Source organism: Diabrotica virgifera, chromosome 6 (assembly GCF_917563875.1).
Source record: "Diabrotica virgifera virgifera chromosome 6, PGI_DIABVI_V3a".
NCBI classification, from domain to species: domain Eukaryota; kingdom Metazoa; phylum Arthropoda; class Insecta; order Coleoptera; family Chrysomelidae; genus Diabrotica; species Diabrotica virgifera.
In genome coordinates, this window is record NC_065448.1 from 134958807 (window position 1) to 134975041 (window position 16235).

Here is a 16235-nt window from a genome sequence, read left to right on the forward strand (position 1 = left end):
TATGTTCCTTTGTTCTTGTTAGGATGACTAGATCATCAGCGTAAGCTATAAACTGCTGTCTGTTGTTAAATATAGTACCGCTTGTACTAATTTTTATCCTTCTTACTATGTGCTCTAGTACCAAGTTAAATAAGTCTGTGGATAGAGGGTCACCCTGTTTCAGTCCTTTATTCACTGTGAATTGTTTTGAAAAATGTCCTTCCATTGTTATCCTGTTTTTTGTATTGTTGAGCGTCATTCTCACTAATTTAACCAGCTTTCCTGAAATACCCCAGGAACTCATTGCTTCATATAGCATATCTCGGTCTACTGAGTCGTAAGCCTGTTTAAAGTCAATGAGCAACATGTGTAGTCCCAAATTTTGTTCGTAGCTGTTGTTCTGTATTAGTTTTAATAAACATATTAAAACCTCCTTGGTATTCTCCAATGATCTTATTTACCTCCTTTTGCAATCTATTTCGGATGATTTTTGCAAGTATTTTATAGGCCACTTCTAAAAGCGATATTCCTCTATAATTTTCGCAACTTGTTTCATCACCTTTTTTGTAGATTGGACAGATGAGTGCATTGTTCCATTGTTGCGGCATTTCCTCTTTTTGCCAGACTGTTAATATTAGTCGGAAAATTTTTTCTTGCAGCTTTTCTCCTCCTGCTTTAAAAATCTCTGCCGGAATTCCGCTTTCTCCTGCGCTTTTGTTATTTTTTTTGCTTCAATATTGCTTCTTTTGCTTCTTGTAGTGTAGGTTCTTCTTCACGTTGTTGTTCTGTGTTATCCTGTTGATGTTATTTTATTTCCTGGGGTTCTGCTTGTGTATTTGCATTTAATAGTTCTTCAAAATACTCCGCCCATCTGTTCAATTTTTCTGTTGTTTCTCCTAAAAGCACACCGTCTTTACCTCTACAGTAACTTGTTTTACTCTTTGCAATTCCTCGGGATTTTTTTACTTCTTGGTAGAAATTTCTTATTTCCTTGTTTATGTATGATTCTTCTATTGTTTTCAACTGTTTGTCAAGATGTTCTCTTTTCTTTTTTCTGCAGATTTGTTTTACTTCTCTTCTTGCCATTTTATATTTTTCTGTAGTAACCTGTGTATTATTTTTGTGTTTTTCTATTTTTGCTTTATTTCTACGTATCAATGCTATTTTACAATCCTCGTCAAACCAGTCTCTTTGTTTCTCTGCTTGTACTTTTCCTAGACATAGTTCCGTTGCTTCTGTCATCGCTGTCTGTATATTCTTCCATTCTTCATCAATATCTTCTGCGGTGGGGTAACCAAGTCTTTTATTTATCTCGCCCACAAGTCTGTTTGCCGTTTTTTCTTCTTTAAGTAATTCTATCTTGTATGTTAATCTTTCTTTTGCTGTTCTTGGGTTTCTTGGCAGCGCTTGTTTAAGTTTGGCTATCGTGAGAATATGATCGCTATTGGTTATCTGCCCCTCTGTAGCTTCTGGAATCGGTTATTACTCTGATATGTTTACTTTCTATTAATACGTGGTCTATCTGGTTTTTTGCCCTTCCATATTCCTAAAAGAATATCATATTTGCATAACATATTAAAAAAATCACTTAAATCAGACGACTGGTTTAGAAAATTAGTGACATCAAAAATTACCCATTTTTAAGGTGGTGCCTAATTTGTCGGTGCCAAAAATATTTATTTTTGCAATTTGTTTAAAAAAATTGTTTAAACAAATTGGGACCACTTTTCGCGTGGGCTACTTCTTGAGCCTTATTCTGGGGTGTCTCACGAATGTGATTATGCAAAAAATCTCATGGGAATATTTTTTCCAACGAAGCCGCCGTTTTCGCCTTGTCTATAAGGTTTATGTAATAAAATATTAATAACAACTATAAAATGTTGTTAAATTCAAACTTCAAAGCCTCGTTTATTATGAGTTTATTAATTGGGAAAAGATAAACAGTAGTAGTGTATAAAATTATTTTTACCTTGTGCTCAATTCAGCTAAAATCAAATTTATGCTAAAAAAAATAAAAATTTTAAGTTTTCTAATTTGCTTTATAACAAACAATATGAAGTATGTTTATAATGAAACCCATCCATTTCCTTTTGATTGAACTTTATGTCTAATTCACTTCCAAAACATAGTCATTTAATCTACAACTGTAAATTGTGAAGATGTGAGCCATTTGTTTTAGTTGCTATCTTTAGATCCATTGTGATATAAATAAAGCTTTAACAATGTGTCCCACGGATGGGCATTTAAAAAAACGTCCATGTCAATGAAGCAAGAAGTAATTACTACACAGGACAGCTTTTTTCTTCAATCGGAAAATATCAATCGAAATAAACAAAAAAAGTACAAAAATGATGGGTTGTTAAGTTGTGACAAATTTCGTCTTTACATGTCATATTATATAAGTATTATATCGAACTACATAATTGCGTGATCTGTTATTCAGGTGCTCATTACATCACCTCGATCACGATTACATTAATTTAGAATATTTTTCTATTTTAGGAATAAATTGTAATGATTATTTTTTAATGATTTTAGTTTCCAATAGAGTAGTAAGATTTTTCATCACATGTTTAATTCTGTCCAATGAGATTATTATTATAGTGGGAATTTTTTACTTATATTATTATAGTGGGAATAATTTTTAGGTATTTTGTTTCTGTTTAATTACAATGAGATTTATAGTTTTGACAACTGTCACATTTAAGAAAATGAACCATAATAAACTTTCAGTTTTGCATCTAATGTCAAATTATCACGAGGATAACACAAATCGGCAATTTTAAGTTCTCGAATGTACTTCGGTAAGATTATTTCATGAATAAAACTATGTATAAATAATTTTAACTACTGCTTTATTGATATTTGATATCTTCGTCTTAATATTTGCTAAACTGTGCTGTTCACTTTGACAAGTTGAAAAATGTGTGTAGCATAATTGGGATAAATGTCACTGAATGTTTATTTACAAAGAATTGAATTTTGTATTAATAGACCAGGACTAATCTGTAAAAAAACGTGTATTTTTGGATGTGAGAGGTGGCATTCGGATTTTTGCAGGTAAAGTTAGGTGACACCTTCAGTAATAATAATTGACTTATGCTCCTTCTCAAATATGCTTGGAACATTAATAAAAAATAAAAATATTTAAAAATTTCAAAAAACATCGATTTTTTTCTGCTTTCTTTGCTTATAACTTTAAAACGGTTCGTTTTGGAACAAAGTCGTAAAGAAATAAAATAAAGATAATTGAATTTTGTATGATATACGACTGGTCAAAAATGTCTTAAGATATTACCTTTTCTGCAATATAGCAATAAATACAAAATAAGGGGCCAAAATACGCCTGTTGTTATTCAATGTTTCTTAACCACTTTGGTGGCACTTAGAACCTTAGTAATTCGCTTAGAAAATTCTTATAACTTACTTAAATGGTCTACCAAATTTCATTAAAATCGACCTAATAGATTTTGCATAATAAATTTGCAATATAAATGTTTTTAAAAAAATTCAAATTTTTTAAAATCTTTCTGAACAAAAAGTAGACCATTTAGAAGTTGGCTAATTTTTTTACATATAAAGAGGTGCTCTACCTATCGAATACACTTTACAGAATTAAAATCGGATTATTTAAGGGGGCCTCAGCAATGTTTTAAAATTATAAACAATTTTTTGGCTTACAAACAAATAGCTTTGTTTAATAATAAAAAAATTAATTTTTAGCAATGCAAATAATTAAAACCGGTATAATTTGACTTAAACTTTCAAATGCTGTCAGCAGAATTGCTATTTTATTTTTTAATCAAAATTTATTCTCGTTCAAAAATTGCAATTTTTCGATTGTTTGAATGTTCCACCGCATTTACCTCGAAAACTATGCATCCTACGAAAAAACTTGTAAGAACATTTTTTGCTTAGAATTACCCAAGAAATGCAAAAAATGTTTTATTTTGCGAAAAATCGATGTTATGTAATTCCTCAAGTTCTTTGTTTATAACAATCTTATCGACATCCGGATCAACTGTTACCCAAAAAATTGGTGTTCTACGGGTACATAAAAAAAACTTGGGTGAGTCCATCTAAATAAAGGAGCCCGTAGCACCCCCTCCTGGACACAGCACTAATTTGTTTATAAGCCAAAAATTGTTTATAACTTTAAAACATTGCTGAGGCTACTTAAATAATCCGATTTCAATTCTGTGAAGTGCATTAGATAGGTGGAATGCTTCTTTATATGTAAAAAAATGACAAATCTTTGTATGTTCCAGTTTTTGTTGTGCAAGATTTTAAAAAATTTTAATTTTTTAAAAAAAGTTTACATTGCAAAATTATTATGCAAAATCTAGTAAGTAAATTTTAATGAAATTTGGTGGACGGTTTTAGCACATTACAAAAATTTTCTAAGCGAATTAGGAAGGTTCCAAGTGTAACCTAAGTGATGGAAAAACATTGAATAAGAACAGGCTTGTTTTGCCCCCTTATTTTATATTTATTGATATTTTGCAGCAAGGGTGTTAAATTAAGACATTGTTAACTAATCGTATCTTTTAGAAAATTTAATTATCTTTGTTTTATTCCTGTACGACTTTGTTCCAAAATGAATCGTTTTAAAGTTATAAGCAAAGAAAGTAGAAAGAAAACGAAATTTTTTGAAATTTTTAAGTATTTTATTTTTTTTTATTAATGTTCCGGGCATATTTGAGAAGGAGCATAAGTTAATTATTATTAACGAAGTTATCACCTAACTTTATCCGCAAAAATCCGAATGCCACCTCTCACATCCACCTAAAAACACATCCTTCCTGGTCTACATACTGTGATTATCTACAGATCAAATCTACATAACAGATCAAAGGTTTATCTACCTGTGTTCTGCTTATTATACAGTGCTAGTCAAAAGTCGGTACCCCCCCTCGTATCTTTTGAACGGTTATACCTATAATAGTGAAATTTAGAGGGAGGAAATAAACCGACGTAAGCTTCTTAACTAGTCATGACAGGTGACGTAATAGTGACAGATGACTTTACAGCGCCACTGTGACAGATAATTTTAAATGGGACCTTATGACAAGTGATACATCGTTTGAAAGGTATTGAAAATACCTATTCAGACATACTAATTTTGTTTGAGTTTAAGTTAATTTTGATGAATAAATGAAATAATATAAAATTGTAGTTTCGCATTTAATTAATAAAAATTCTAAATTCCGCCTATGATTACTTGTCAAAAAGGTTGATGTTGTCGTAAAAACTACTAGAGAATTGAAAAACGTCAACTCTTTTGACAAAAAAACCATAGGCGGACATTTGAATTTTTATTAATTAAATGCGAAACTACAATATTATATTTATTTAATTTATGCATCAAAATCAAAATCAACTTAAACCCAAAAAAATTAGTATGACTGAATAGGTATTTTGAATACCTTTCAAACGAGGTATCACTTGCCATAAGGTCCCATTTAAAATTATCGGTCACAGTGGCTCTGGAACGTCATCTGTCACTATTACGTCACCTGTCATGACTAGTTAAGAAGCTTACGTCCGTTTATTTCCTCCCTCCAAATTTCACTATTATAGGTATAACCGTTCAAAGGATAAGAGGGGGTACGGACTTTTGACTAGCACTGTATATGCTGAACATAGCAAAATTAATAGAGCGGGAAATACTTTTCCATCTCACCGTATAGAAATACAGTGGAGTTGCTGTAGTATTAAAAGCATAATAATAATTCTGTATTCTCTGTATTCTAAAATTAAAACTTAATATTTAAGATAGACTTAAAAACAAAAAATATGACGGTGAAATTATTTACTTGAACTCCTTTATCTGATAAAACATTATAAATCGTTTAAACTCATTCAATATTGATTCATTTTTTATCATTTTAAAGGAAAGTTCACCTGAATAATAAGCATTGCTTATTAGTTGTCGTTATTAGTTAGTCGTTAGCTGAAAATTATTTGTATGGTATCTAACTATAAATTTTATGAAGTTATTCGTGATCGGCTTAAAAATATTGAACATAATCGATGTTGGTTTGCAATTAGTGACGGCAAACTTGAGGATGGTGTTTCACGTTTTGAGCATACCGTTGTTTTATCTTACAGGTAAAGTAGACGCAATGTTTTTTCTTCTTCTTGTAGTGCCTATCCGTTTCGGATGTTGGCGATCATCATGGCAATCTGTACTGTGCACACTGCCGCTCTGAAAAGATTCGTTGTTGTTTCCTTCTACTTTTCGCTGCAAGATTAGTTGCATAAGTCCATATCTCTCGCTGTTTCTCATGATGTGACCGAGGTATTCGATTTTAGCTGTTTTTATAGTGGCCAACAGCTCTTTTTCTTTTTGCAGTCTCAACAAAACACCCTGATTAGTAACGTGGTCGGTATAAGATATCTTCAGGATTTAATCCAAAAGCATGAAAAACGAATTTGAAAGAGAAGAACTAAAAATTTAAGATGTTTTGCGTATTATTTTAGAATAGAAAAAATTAACGGGTACATAACCTCTAAAATAGCCAAAAACTGCTATTTTTGTACTTTTAGGTTAGGATATCTCAGAAACCAGAGTCAATTCGGCAATGTGGAACTCAGATTCATATACTGCGCATCAAAAATCTTCGGAAAAGTATACATACTCTGTTTTCTGGGTCGGCTTTTGTTATCAAGTACAACCTAATAGGCAAAAAACGGGAGAATGACATTAATAATACCCAAATCTCTTTCCGTAATGTTTTAGGAACCAGAGAGGTTCCTAAGCCATTAAAATGTAATCCTAACTTTTAAACCTATTTGGTTCAAACGTAGTGACTAGTTTTGTTTGGTTCAAACATAGAGACGTAGTTGAATGTAAACAAGATAGGTAAGTATATAGTATGTTTGCTTTATGGATTATGAAAAAACGTTTGATATAATGAGGTACGATCAACTCATAATTTCGAAACAGAAAACATTCAAAATATATAGGTATGTGCTTTTATATTCACATATTTCTAACGTATTTAATAGCTGAATAGGACCTGTGAACTTTAATGTGTAGATAATCACAAGGTATTTAAATGTTTGATATTCTCTTGACGATGTAATAATGCAAATTTGAGGAAACATTGCCATTCCTATGATTATACTCGTATATATACATTATAAAATATATTAGCCGTATATTACACGTTATTTACATTACATGCCATCTAAAATTTATGTTACAGCATTTTATATCTTTAAACTCTAGAGTAACATTCAATAATTTTATGTTGATATAACATTACCGACCACTCTTTCCAAAAGTTGACTATATATACATATTATATGTAAATTAGTTTTGTTGCAAATATGCGTGTGTGGTTGGAATATTGACTGCCAAATCTATGGTTTCATTTGCCTAACCATCTTTGTCTTTGATCCTTAAAAAATATGTAGTTAACTATAAAAAATATAAATAACAAAAAAACTATACAATTATTGGTAAATTATGTTCTTCCAAACTAAGTGCAAATAAATATAGACTATTAAACGATTGTATAGTATAAGTAAGAAAAATAGTAGACGGTCAGATTTATAGGTTTTGGTAGTTCGGCTTTAAGCTATACGGCGGCGACTCATTTTTTTCTGGTAATTAAGTATGTAACTAGAAATATTAATTTTTACTTCCGCATCCCACATTTCGCTCGCCATCGTTTTCTATCCACCCATTCGTTTTCTTCCCACCCATTCGTTTTCTTCAATCGCTCTATCTGCTATAGAATGTTCTGTGCCTTTCTTCCATGTTTCCATGAACCCTCGTTCTCTGTAGTAGTGTTTCTACTATATTCTTACTTATACTATATAAGTAAGAAATATAGTAGAAATACTTAAAAACCCCTTTTAGGGGTTAGTTGGGAAACAGTTCCTTACTGGAGTGTAGGTTTTAATTATTTTAAAATTTTTGAATTGTTGTAAGTTAATTATAGATTTAGTTGTTTTTATAAAATTCGTAATTTGCAAGGTTAAATGTTAATAAAAAATGGCCAAAATTGATTTTAGCACATACGATATGACCTGCTCTAACGGTATATACCTAAGTAAAAAATAAATATTTATATTTATATATTTAACTACCAGAAAAATCAGCCGCTGCACTATAGCTTAAAGTCGAACTACCAAAATCTACAAATCTGACCGTTCTACTATATTTCTTACTTATACCGTTGATTGATAAATACGGAGTATTTTTATAGTATATTTATATTTATCAGTCAACGCTTATACTATATATCGTTAAAACGAATCTGTATAGCTGTATTTGTTTATGCTCTACGGATTATATTTTATTGCAGTATTTATATTATATGTCAGAAAATACGACGTAATAGAGTATATTATTATTTGCATATCATAAGGGATATAATATTTACAGTATGTCTATATTTTCTCACAAGGCAATTAACAAAACTACATAATCTTGAACATACAGTACATTGTTTCACGGTTTTTGCTCCAAATTTTAAAGAACCGCTTGGATTGACATGAGATTTGGCATACTCATATCTAACATGTCAAAGAAAAAGTGATATTGTGCCTATGTGTGCTTTTACCCTGGGGGTGCGTTTCACCCCTCTCGGTGGTGAAAAAATATATGTCCAAAATAAGTCCGGAAATGGATAAACTGACTAATTTTAATCAATTTTGTTCTATGGAGGTTTTCCGCCAAGTCAATACTTTTTGAGTTATTTGCGAGTGAATATGTTCATTTTTCAACAAACTAACGTTTTTAAACAGTTTTTCGCAAATAACTCAGAAAGTAAGTATTTTATCTAAAAAACGTTATACAGGGTGTTTCATTGGAAAACGGAAATACTTTAATTATGAATAGAGGTCACCGAGGTGGTTCTAGGTATACTACATCTTTTGCCCTACCGACTTTTATAACCGAGTTACAGTGTGTTTTATCGATTTTGCCAATTTCTTTCCTAAGCCATAACTCTGGAACCACCCTGTATATTTTTTTGATCTTTGGTACACATGTGTCTCATCCAAAACCCAAACGGCCGACATACTAATCACAAGAAAAATCCAGGTCCGGATTAACAAAAAATTATTAAGTAATTGTGACCTTAAAACAACACCCTGTATATTTAAATTCTGAAAATCTGTTTGCATATTTGAAAAGAGCACAAAAAACTAAGTCTAATCGTTCGCTTCAATTTTTCAGCCAGACAATTTTATGACTTTAATTTTAAAATTATATTGAATTTTTTAAGAACTCTAAAGAAGGTATTATTAACTTTTAATTATAAATTATTAAAGCTATTGAATAAATACTTATTTTAAAATTAATCAATACTTATTTACCACATTGGAACGACCCAATTATTAATCACAAGAAAAATCCAGGTCCGGATTAACAAAAAAAAAATAAAGTAAATGTGATCTTGAAACAACACCCTGTATATTGAAATTTTCAAAATTTGAAAAGACCACAAAAATCTGAGTTTATAGGTTTGCTTTAATATTTCGTAAAGGAAATTTAATGACTTTAATTTTGAAATTAAATATGTATATTGATAATTTTAAGAACACTGAAATTAAAAAGCAGATTTTTAAAGCACTTTTAACAATAAATTATTAAAGTTATTAAATAAATACCCATTTTAAAAATAATCAATACTTATTTACGACATTCGAATGACCCACTTACAAATCACAACAAAAATCCAGGTCCGGATTAACAAAACAATATAAAGTAATTGTAACCTTGAAACAACATCCTGTATATTGAAATTTTCAAAATCCGTTTGCACATAGGTATGAAAAGAGCACAAAAAACTAAGTTTAATCGTTACCTTCAATTTTTTGGCCAGACAATTTAATGAATTTAATTTTGAAATTATGTCGAAATTTTTAAGAACTCTGTGAACTCATAATAAAAATTTCGATATAATTTCAAAATTAAATTCATTAAATTATCTGGCCAAAAAATTAAAGCTGGACATTAAACGTAGTTTTTCGTGCTCTCTTCAGGTGTGCAAACGTATTTTAAAAATTTCAATATACAGGGTGTTTTTTCAAGGTGAGAATTACTTTGTATTTTGTTGTTAATACGGACCTGGATTTTTTTTGTGATTAGTAAGTAAGTCCTTTTAATGCTGTAAATAATAACTGATTATTTTTAAAATTAGTATTTATTCATTAACTTGAATGATTTATTAAGAAAAGTGAATGATTTATTAAAAATTTGAATATATTTAATTTCAAAATTAGAGTTAATAAATTTTTGCACAAAAAATCAAAGTGAATCTATAAACTCGGATTTTTGTGGTCTTTTCAAATGTGCAAACAATTTTTTGAAAATGTCAATATACAGGGTGTTGTTTCAAGGTTACAATTACTTTATGTTTTTTTGTTAATCCGGACCTGGATTTTTCTTGTGAATAATAATTGGGTCTTTCCAATGTGGTAAATAAATATTGATTCATTTTAAAATGAGTATTTATTCAATAAATTTAATAATTTATAATTAAAAGTTAATAATACCTGATTTTTAATGTGGAGTTCTTAAGAACATTCAATATAATTTCAAAATTAAAGTCAAAAAATTGTCTGGCCGAAAAATCGAAGCGAACTATTAGACTTAGTTTTTGTGCTCTTTTTAAATAGGCAAACAGATTTTCAAAATTTCAATATACAGGGTGTTGTTTTAAGGTCACAATTATTTTATAATTTTTTGTTAATACAGACCTGGATTTTTCTTGTGATTAGTATGTCAGTCGTTTGGGTTTTGAATGAGAGATATGTGTACCAAATATTAAAAAAATATACAGGGTGGTTCTAAAGTTATGGCTTAAGAAAGAAATGAGCAAAATCGATAAAACACCCTGTAACTCGGATATAAAAGTCGCTAGGGCAAAAAATTTAGTATACCTATAACCGCCTGGGTGACCTCTATTCACCATTAAAGTATTTCCGTTTCCCAATGAAACACCCTGTATATATTAGGTCTCTATACGTAGTAGAAGCAGAGTTATAGCTAATGAAAAATAGGTTCATATTCATCAAATTCCAAGTCAAATATTTTAACGTGAAATAACCAAACGATAAAGCACTTTTGGGGGAAAACTCATTACAACTTTTTTAAAGCGTTTAAAAAAAGCTTTATTTTTTTTTATAAAAAAAATTGTATCATCAACAGTAATCAAGTTACGTTCAAAATAAAGTTGTTTAAATAAAGTCAGTTTATTCATTTCCAGTTTATTCATTATTTTGGACATATACACTAACCGGCACAAAAAACGGGCACCCCAAAAAATGGGCCATTTTTAGTGACTTGTATTTCCTAAACCTGATATCCGATTTAAGTAATTTTTTTAATATGTTAGAGCCTTATTCTTTATCAATATACCTGTAATAATATTGTTGCTAGACAGGTACTTTGTCATTGTATACAGGGTGTACGAATCAAACTGTGTTATTTTCTCAAACTTTGGAACACCCTGTGGAATGTTCTAGCTTTTATAAAATACTGAAATTAAAACCCAACTATAGCCTCAGGTTTTCTTAACATTCTGTTTTTTGATTCTTTCGCTTATGTTGGATAATAAAAAAGTTAGGCACTTTAACAACGATGTCAATATGTTTTTCGTCAATACAGGGTGTTTTTAAATAAGTACGGCAAACTTTAAGGGGTAATTCTGCATGATAAAATAAATACAGTTTGCTTTATAAACGTATGCCCGCAAATGCTTCGTTTCCGATATAGGGGGTGTTAAAATTGTTCTTACAAACTCACGATTTATTTATTGCTCTAAAACGGTTTGTGATATGCAAATGAAATTTGGTAGATTTTAAGAGGTAGTTATTGCGCATTTTTTGGAATACAATTAAGAATTTTATATTCACCATTGGCGTGCATACGGGATATATCTAAAATGTTAATACCCGTATGCACGCCAATAGTGAATATAAAATTCTTAATTGTCTACCTAATAATTCTTATTAACTACCTCTTAAAATCTACCAAATTTCATTTGCATATCACAAACCGTTTTGGAGCAATAAATAAATCGTCAGTTTGTAAGAACAATTTCAACACCCCCTATCTCGGAAACGAAGCATTTGCGGGCATACGTTTATAAAGCAAACTGTATTTATTTTATCATGCAGAATTACCCCTTGAAATTTGCCGTACTTATTTAAAAACACCCTGTATTGACGAAAAACATATTGACATCGTTGTTAAAGTGCCTAACTTTTTTATTATCCAACATAAGCGAATGAATCAAAAAACAGAATGTTAAGAAACCTGAGGCTATAGTTGGGTTTTAATTTCAGTATTTTATAAAAGCTAGAACATTCCACAGGGTGTTCCAAAGTTTGAGAAAAAAACACAGTTTGATTCGTACACCCTGTATACAATGACAATGTACCTGTCTAGCAACAATGTTATTACAGCGATATTGTTAAAGAATAAGGCTATAACATTAAAAAATTACTTAAATCGGATATCAGGTTTAGGAAATACAAGTCATTAAAAATAGCCCATTTTTAGGGTGCCCGTTTTTTGTGCCGGTGAGTGTATTTTTCACCCCCGAGAAGGTGAGAAACTCACTCCCAGGGCAAAAACACACATCGGCACAATATCACTTTTTTTCTTTGACATGTTAGATATGCGTATGCCAAATTTCGTGTCAATCAAAGCGGTTCTTTAAAATTTAGAGGCTTTGCAATATTTTACCGTTAAAGAACGTACTAATATATTCAAGTGATAAAATAATTACATATTGTAATAAATACAAATATTAAAAATTTATTATTTGCAATGCAAATAATGATATTTGTCTTGTTTTAGATGGTAAGACGCCGTCGCCCCAAAAGCGTACCTCGGCTCCAAGCGACATCGACATCTCCGGTTCAGGAAACGGCGTAGATAGTTGGGCGGAGGAGGCGAATTTAAATCCTCCAAGTAGCGCTTCAAGCGGCTTCTCCGATGATGATTCTCTTCACGGAGATGGTGCTGCTTTGACTGCTATGCAATTAGTAGATTATGTTAGGGATAGAGGAAGATCTGGTTTAATGCAAGAGTATGCTGAAATTAGGTTAGTTACTTTAACGTTTTTAAACAGTAACTTCATTTAACATAACTGAAAAATATAATATAACTTCAAAAATCAATAATTTTGTATTAGCTACAGATATGAGTACAATATAACAAACCGAACTATATAGTCGGAGAGATAGAAGCGGCTTTTTTGCGTGATAAGTAATATCCGAAAAACTATACGGGGATATGTTGAATTGGTTGTGTACATGACTTTCTCCAACGAACGGAATCCAGAGTGGGGGACGAGGGTAGTTATAAGGGGTCAAAGTCGCGGTTTTTATTATTTTTTTTTGTTACGCTCATGATCGAGATAGTGCACCAAAATTTGGGAATAAGTAGGTCATGACGTCACTAAGCAAAATATCCAGGGGCAGAACGCTGCGTGACCGACAAAGGGGTGGGGGTGGGGGTGGGGGTGAATATGAACATTATAAGGGGTTTTTTGTGACGTTCGTGATTGAGATAGTGTACCAAAATTTGGGAATAAGTAGACCATGACATAACTAAGCAAAAATCCCCAGATCCGGAAACCAGAGTAGTGGACGAGGGTAGTTATAAAGGGTAAAAATCGCGGTTTTTATTATTTTTTTTTGTGACGCTCATGATGGAAATAGTGCACCAAAGTTTGGGAATAAGTAGGTCATGACGTAACTAAGTAAAATCTCTAGAGGCGGAATGCTGCTTGGGGTACAAAGGGGTGGTAGGCAGGGGTGAGTATAAAAATATAAGGGTTTTTTTGTGGTTCGTGATCGACATAGTGCACCAAAATTTGGGAATAAGTAGAACATGACGTAACTAAATAAAATTCCCAGAGCCGGAAATCAGAGTTGGGTATGAGGGTAGTTTTAAGGGGTCAAAGTCGCAGTTTGTATTATTTTTTTTGTGATGCAGCACAACATTTCTCCCCCACGCAGCGATCCGTCCTTGGGTATTTTACTTAGTTATGTCATGATCTACTTATTCCCAAATTTTGGTGCACTATCTCGATCACGAACGGCAAAAAAAACCCTTATATTTTTATACTCACCCCTGCCTACCACCCCTTTGTACCCCAAGCAGCGTTCCGCCCCTGGAGATTTTACTTAGTTACGTCATGACCTACTTATTCCCAAATTTTGGTGCACTATTTTCATCATGAGCGTCACAAAAAAAATAATAAAAACCGCGACTTTTACCCATTATAACTACCCGCATCCACCACTCTGGTTTCCACCCCCTTGTCGGCCACGCAGCGTTCCGCCACTGGAGATTTTACTTAGTTACGTCATGATCTACTTATTCCCAAATTTTGGTGCACTATCTCGATCATGAGCGTCACAAAAAAAATAACAAAAACCGCGACTTTGACCCCTTATAACTACCTTCGTCCCCCACTCTGGTTTCCGCCCGTTGAGGAAAGTCATATACACAACTAATTCAACATATCCCCGTATAGTTTTTCCATATTACTTATCACGCACAAAATCCGTTCCCAGCTCTTAGTCTAATATCAAAATAAAATTTCCAATAAACACAAGCGTGACAATAAACGAAAAAACGTAAAAAATCGACATTTTATTTAAGACATTTGAAATATGTTGAGAAAGAAAATGCCTGAGATTGGAAACATCAATAATTTTGCCAGTTTCTGTAATCTGTGATTACTCTTAGTTCAGTTTTTCTGAAGCTCATAAGAGTATTTTGTGCAAGAAGGTTCTAATAACATTTGCGTTTGCTCTTGACAAGGAATAATTTTTCCCATTTTTCAAAATCGAACGAAAGGATAGTCTGCTTGAAGGAAATAAGAGTTTCGGTTTGGTTTCAGTTTAGCTTTTCATGTTCTAAACAACACACACACAACATAATCTGTCCGTTTAGTGTAAAACTGCCATAATATAATCTACTTTGCATGTATTCGTTCGGAGTCAATGTTAAACTGTAAGCCCCAGCAGCAAGCAATATTTATACACTTAAACTTACAGATGCACAATACAGAGTGGGTCAAAGAAAAGAGTCCACCTCGATATTTGGCAGTATTTATCAGATGTTAAGGAAATAAAAAAAAACAGGTTAATTTTTTATCTAAGGGGGGCACATTTTTATGGTACATATATCTGTCATTTGTGAACCCCCTCCCTTCCACTTCACCCACCCCTTATTTTTTAAATAGGAAATAGGGGTCGTGTGATAGCTCATTTGAAAGGTTATTCAATTCTCTATTCAGTAATATTAATATTGACATAATCATTTACACAGGGTGTCCAAGAAAAATTATTTTGAATTAAATTAATTGACAAAAAAAGAAGAATGTACGTAATTTATTTAACTCAATACATTCTACTGCGGACAGAAAACAAAAAAAATATGTTTATTTGATAAATGTTTGAAAAGCAATGTCTATTTATCAAAAAACATTTTTTTCTGCTTTTTGACAGCAGTAGAATGTATTTTGAATTAAATAAATTACATACATTCTTCTTTTTGTGTCAAAATTAATTTAATTAAAATATTTTTTTCTTGTACACCCTATATAAATACTTTGTTAATGTTGATATTACTGAATAGAGAATTGAATAACCTTTCAAATGAGCTAGCACACAACCCCTATTCCCTATTTAAAAATAAGGGGTGGGGAAGTGGAAGGGAAGAGGTTGACAAATGACAGATGTATGTACCGTAAGAATGTGTCCCCCTTAGATCAAAATTTGACCTGTTTTTTTATTTCCTTAAAATCTAATAAATACTGCCAAATATCGAGGTGGACTCTTTTGTTCGGCCCACTCTGTATAGATATTTATATTCAGTGGGAATGCGTACCTACAAAATTGGGTATCGTATGTACAGGGTTATTCACTATATTTTGAGCCCCCTGTAAACTGCTTTATTTACAGCATTAGAAAAAAATATAAAATACAAAAGTTATTTGATTTTTAAATTATGATTATTTGACATATATATCATACTAGAGACGTCATCCACCTGAGCGTGAAGACGTAATCGACTAGTTTTTTAAATGAGGATAGGGGTCGTGTGATACCTCATTCGAAAGGTTATTGAATTCTCTATTCAATAATATAAACATTAAGATAATTATTTATACAGGGTGTCCAAAAAAAATTTTTTGAATAAAATTAATTGACACAAAAAGAATAGTGTATGTAATTTATTTATGTATAAGGGAAATAAAAGTTTATTGCAC

The 16235-nt window shown here is 31.4% G+C and overlaps 1 protein-coding gene across 4 annotated transcripts in view; it reads left to right on the top strand.

The window, feature by feature from the left end:
• Positions 1-16235, top strand: part of LOC114338186 (tyrosine-protein phosphatase non-receptor type 9) — a 215724-nt gene that overhangs the window by 173503 nt on the left and 25986 nt on the right. For 3 of the 4 annotated variants that reach the window (XM_050652876.1, XM_050652873.1, XM_050652877.1), the window contains exon 3: positions 12806-13052. In XM_050652876.1, coding sequence (XP_050508833.1) covers positions 12806-13052 — 247 coding nt within the window. Of the gene's footprint in view, positions 1-5882; positions 6091-12805; positions 13053-16235 lie in introns of those variants that run through there. The other variant, XM_050652875.1, reaches the window with a different exon arrangement.